This window comes from Lactuca saligna, chromosome 2 (assembly GCF_052625555.1).
Source record: "Lactuca saligna cultivar CGN05327 chromosome 2, ASM5262555v1, whole genome shotgun sequence".
NCBI classification, from domain to species: Eukaryota; Viridiplantae; Streptophyta; class Magnoliopsida; order Asterales; family Asteraceae; genus Lactuca; species Lactuca saligna.
This window is the reverse complement of record NC_136418.1, coordinates 140,441,956-140,447,394: the sequence shown is the minus strand read 5'-3', so window position 1 is coordinate 140,447,394 and position 5,439 is coordinate 140,441,956. Positions and strand designations below refer to the sequence as shown.

Here is a 5,439-nt window from a genome sequence, read left to right as displayed (position 1 = left end):
GCTTACCAAAAGAAGCCTCATCTAACTATTGAAGTGAATTAAATATTACTCTAATGTTTTCAAATTGAAGTGAGGTCGTGTAAGACTAATTAAAGGTTGAGTCGCGTAAAAAACACTATATAAACCAACAATATCGAATCATAAAATTGGTCCTCAGGCTATTTTATAAAAACAACCGAGTTACACTTGTATAACTTTTTTAATTTATACAATATTAAAAATATGCTATAATCCTAATGTAGAATTACATATATATATAGTATGATAAACCTAACTAAAAACAAGTATTTTATACTCTCGCGGCTTTACATCGCCCCTGCCTTAGAGAAATTGGCTCAAGTGAAAGAACGAGCAACATGGGTGGAGGTAACTAATCCTGACATAAGACCAACAAAGAAGGCACTATTGTAGGTAGTTGGTTCAGCTTGTCTTGAATTGTTTCGTGAGTCGATATACGTGTCATTAAGGAAAGGTCCTCCAACGACGGCTCCAATGGCTAGGTTAGGATTAGGCTTCGTTGAGTTGAGCCACTTGAAGCCGTCTTCACAACTTGTATTTGTATTGGTGGGTATTGAGGCTCCACGATGATGCACATACTGAGGGTAGTTACTTCCAAAACCGACTAGGTAGCTCATGTTCATTGGATTATTTCCCAACACATAATCGGCCTAAACATATAAGAGATGACAAGTTGTTTAAGAAACAATTTTTCGCTATACGATAAAATAATAGAATTTTGTGCAACAAGAAAACCTTTTTCTATGTTTATTTTCAATGGCGGTAATATTTGATTGAGCTTTTTAGGCTATATTTGGTACATGGGACATAGTTTCGCAACCAAAATTTCTAATTAAAGATATCTTGATAAAGAAAATAAGGTGGGTTTACATCTTTTGCATAGATGAAATATGTGAGTCCTTTCAAGTTGGGTTGGGCAAAATTGCAATATTTTCATAATGCACCATCGAACACATTACAAGTTGTTCGATACAAGTCTCTTAACCTACCTGTGAAATAGCAACCTCCCAAAGGTCCATGGACTCGTATAGCTTCCCATTGCAATATAGGTATGGTGTTTTCGACGTAAACATGTAGTTGCTAAAAACCACTGCAAGGAATGCGGTAGCAATGGAGTATTGTAATGTATCCCACTCGCTCACCCATATCAGACCACCTGAACTAAAACGAGAATCCTTCAGTCCGATTGAGAACCAATAGAGAATGCTAGAAAAACCACTAAAACCGAATAACTCCATGCACCAAGTGAGATTTGGGTTGTTTGGTTGGGATTACTCGGTTTTGTTTTATTTGGTTTCTTTAACCAAATAAGGATCATCTTATTTGGTTTACTTATGGTTTTTTAAATATTTTGGTAAAACCAATTAACATCACTAGTCCCTAGGAACCAGTTGGTTCATTTTTTTCGATTTTAGCAAGGAAACTTACCCTTAGTTTTCTGGTTCCTTGGTGGTGGCAATAGAACCCGACACATAAGGGCCTCAGCCGTTCTCCGGTACATCTGAAGGTTCAGATTTTCCACCATCGAGATCTCTTTTCCCAAACCAAAGAAATTCAACCTCGATAATAACACCTAAATGGATATTAAAACAAAACAAGTTACAATTTTTTTTGTTTAAAAAATTGTTTTATCATAAAAGTCAAAGTTTAATTTACCTGTGTCCCCGCCAGCTTATCATCCCAAGAAAACCATGTCGGGTTGCCCCAATCAGCGAACGCGTCTCCATGCATTACAGTCACATAACTGATGTAATATCCATCTCCGGTGGCATGGTAGAGCCATGTTGCTGCCCATAGTAATTCGTCGGAGTATCCCGACGAGTTGTAGTAGTCTTGTATCCCTGGAATGCTTTCACTATAAACCGCTCGATAACTATCGGCGAACTGAAACAGTTTCTGGGCATGGTTAAGTAGAGATTTGGAATAACGAGCGTTTTGATTCTTGAAAACCAGAGATGCTGCCGCCATCGCGGCGGCAGTCTCGGCTACAACGTCTGAACCCGGATGCGAAATGTTCACTTGGATCGCCGGCCTCTTTTCTGTTGTAGCTTCAGGCCTTTCCCAGCATTTATGGTCTACATCAGGATCACCCACCTGAAAAACCCGTCGGACAACGTGTTAAGTGTACATGCAGAAGCTAGAAATTAATAAAGAAGTTGACCTGAATGTAGAGCACGTTATCAGAAGGATGGGCGTTGATGAGATAATCAGTGATCCATTTCAGTGATTCTTGAGCATGTTTAAGCTCTTTTACTTCCTCCATATGTTGACCGTATTCTAGGATTGACCATGCAAGAACGGTGGCCGTGAAAGCCATCGGAAAACCAAACTTTATGAGGTCTCCGGCATCGTATAGTCCTTTGGACAGATCAAGGTTTTCTTCTTTTCCGTCCTGTAGTCCTGAATCTCCTCTCCATTCAATATGATTGTTCTCTAATCTCCCAGCTGCAAGTTCAACCAAATAGCATAAAAGAACTGAAATTTGATCCAATTAATTTAGTTGACATGAAGAGGAATCTAAAGGGATTTATAATTACATCTTTGAACATCGAAAAATTGGGTGGAAATGCGAAGAGCGTCGCTATATTTCTGCATAACACCATCGGGAGGCGTTCGAAGATGAAGAACCTTATTTTGAAGTTGATGGTAGTTTCTCCATATGGTGATGGACGCAGCTCCGGCAACCAGAACAGCGATGAACGCCACTAACAGCCACCAATGCCACTCGCTAGAATCAGCTATGGGTTTGGATTTAGCTTCCATGAATCAGATAGGCATCTTGTTTCAATTTGTGTGGAAGTACGTTCCTTGATCATATAAGTAGATGGAGATTCCTCGGGTACTTTTAGTTGCCGGCAGGTTGTTCCTTTTGTGAATGGAGACGGAGGGAAAAGAGATGGCGGTAGTCCGAAATCGAGGAAACGGTTTGTTTTTGGTTTAGGAAGTGTCTCAAAAGACGAATCTATGGCTTTCATTTTCATATACCTAAAATAGAGAAATAAAATATTATAATTTTGTCATCTCATTTTCCTAATTTACTACTATTTTGCTTACTGGGACACTCTAAAGCGGTTACTAACGACTAACGAGCTCACTCACTCTGTGGGGATGACATTTAAAACCGGAAAACTCGATCGGAACCGGAATCGGAACCGTTAGAACCGGAATATGTAAAACTGGTCCGGATCCCGAGTTTAAAGAATGGCTCTATCCGGGTTTCGGGTCTTTCGGGTGCGGGTAAACCGGGTTTAAGAACCGGAACCGTATTAGGAACTGGAACCGGTTTTAGGGGCCGGAACCGGTTTCTATAGAAAGTTTAAAACATGCATATCTCATTCGTTTGAAGTCGGATTGACATGAGGTTTTTTCCATAGTATAGTTTATAGTTTTTATATGATTTTAGACTAAAGTTTTGTCATTTTTTGGTTTATATTCATTGACTTATTGTCTCTTAAAGTCGGGATATCAAAGCTGAAAATTTTATGTTTTTCAGTTTTTTTTTTTTTTTTGTATTCCGTGATACTTTTAAAACATACATATCTCATTCGTTTAAAGTCAGATTGGCATGAAGTTTTTTCCATAGTATAGTTTATAGTTTGTAAATGATTTTAAACTATAATTTTGTCATTTTTGGGTTTATATTCATTGACTTATAGTCTTTCAAAGTTGGGATATCAGAGCACGAAATTTTATGGTTTTCAGCTTTTTATATATCGTGATAGTTTTAAAACATGCATATCTCATTCGTTTGAAGTCGGATTGACATGAGGTTTTTTTCCAGAGTGTAGTTTGTAGTTTGTACATGGTTTTATACTAAAATTTTGTTATTTTTTGGTGTTTATTCATTGACTTATAGTCTCTCAAAGTTGGGATATCAAAGCTGAAAATTTTATGTTTTTCAGCTTTCTTTGTATTTCATGATAGATTTAAAACATGCATATTTAATTCGTTTTAAGTCGGAATAGCATGCGGTTTTTTTCAAAGTGTAGTATAGAGTTTGTACATGGTTTTAGACTATAATTTTGTCATTTTTGGTTTCATATTCATTAATTTATAGTCTCCTAAAGTTGGGATATCAAAGCTGCGATTTTTTTTTCTAAGCTTTACTTTTGTATTTTGTGAAATTTTAAAACATGCATTCAACCCACTTTACTCGGTTCCCCGGGTTTTTCGGTTTTAGACCCACTTTACCCGTTACATTCGAACCACTTTGATATTTCCGGGTTTTCCGGTTCTAGACCCACTTTACCCGGTACCTTACCCAGAACCGAACCGGAATCGATTCCTATATACTGGTCCGGTTTCCGATCCTAAAAAATCTCGTTAATCGGTTCCCGGGTTTTCCGGGTCAGGGTCTACCGTTACGGGTTTGGACCTACTCTCATCCCTACTCTAGAGTGATTAATATTTTAATATTAACTAGGGTGTATACATGCGGTATAAAGGGCGTGTTCGGCAAAATTAACTGTTAGCGGGTGATTTGTAGTGTGTGGCGGGTAGCTTATAGCTTGTAGTGTTTTGTTAAATGCTACATGAGGTAGCATTTGGATTTGGAGCGTTTTGTTTAAACTAAACGCTAGAAGCTTGTAGTTTCGAACGAGTCTTCTGTTAAAAAATGAGCATTTTGTCAAACACTAGAAGCTAGAAACTCTCAAACGCTCCCAAACGCTCCGTGTCGAACACGCCCAAAGTCAAAAACACAAATCATACCCTATATACTATTTGATAAACATCCCAAATTTGATAAATTTCTCCATATAATTTTATTAAAGTTTGTTATTGAATACTAAATTAAATGTGTTTAATGTTTTAAAACAAGTTTGTTATTGAATGGTAAATTAACTTTGAACAATGTATTAAAGCTTACATGGTATACTAAGGCTTAAGCTATGGAAACTTATTTTACGTTTAAATACATCAAACTAAATACTATGAGTAAACATTAGTAAAACAAAACAGTGAAGAAAAACGTATGAGTCCTTTGAAAACAATATATATATATATATATATATATATATATATATATATATATATATATATATATATATATATATATATATATATTCAAATGAGAACATTTGTGGATAACATTTGATAACAAAAATCAACAATAGAAAAATAAATGCATTACTTTTAATGAAGCAGGGGTGTATATGTAATTTTCTTAAAGTTATTACATTCACATTTGTGGTTTGATAACATTTGATAACAAAAATCAGCAACAGAAAAACAAACGCGTTACTTTTGATGAAGCAAGGGTGTATATGTAATTTTCTTAAAGTTATTACTTTCATGTAACAAGCCGCACAGAGAAGATAAGAAGATAACACATTGAAGCAGCTATGCATCAAATTGAAGATGTCGATCTTCACTAATTCTCTGATCGCCAACCTCTCTACGATTTCTGATGCTACCTGGATT

General features: G+C 36.3%; 1 protein-coding gene across 1 annotated transcript; it reads right to left on the bottom strand.

The window, feature by feature from the left end:
• Positions 1–268: 268 nt before the first annotated feature.
• On the bottom strand, positions 269–2,781 carry LOC145029141 (endoglucanase 24-like). The gene is made up of 6 exons (XM_078977755.1): positions 2,556–2,781; positions 2,180–2,463; positions 1,675–2,112; positions 1,447–1,591; positions 1,008–1,174; positions 269–668 (listed from the first exon to the last, which is right to left on the bottom strand). Exons 1-6 carry the CDS (start codon positions 2,779–2,781, stop codon positions 336–338), a joined length of 1,593 nt encoding a protein of 530 aa, XP_078833881.1. The 3' UTR covers positions 269–335.
• Between the last annotated feature and the right edge of the window lie 2,658 nt (positions 2,782–5,439).

Coding starts and splice junctions, on each gene's coding strand:
- LOC145029141 (XM_078977755.1), bottom strand. CDS start 2,781: ATGGAAGCTAAATCCAAACCCATAGCTGATTCTAGCGAGTGGCATTGG. Junction 1,592..1,674: donor ATAAGCTGGCGGGGACACAG/GTAAATTAAACT, acceptor ATATCCATTTAG/GTGTTATTATCGAGGTTGAA. Junction 669..1,007: donor GGGAGGTTGCTATTTCACAG/GTAGGTTAAGAG, acceptor TTATATGTTTAG/GCCGATTATGTGTTGGGAAA.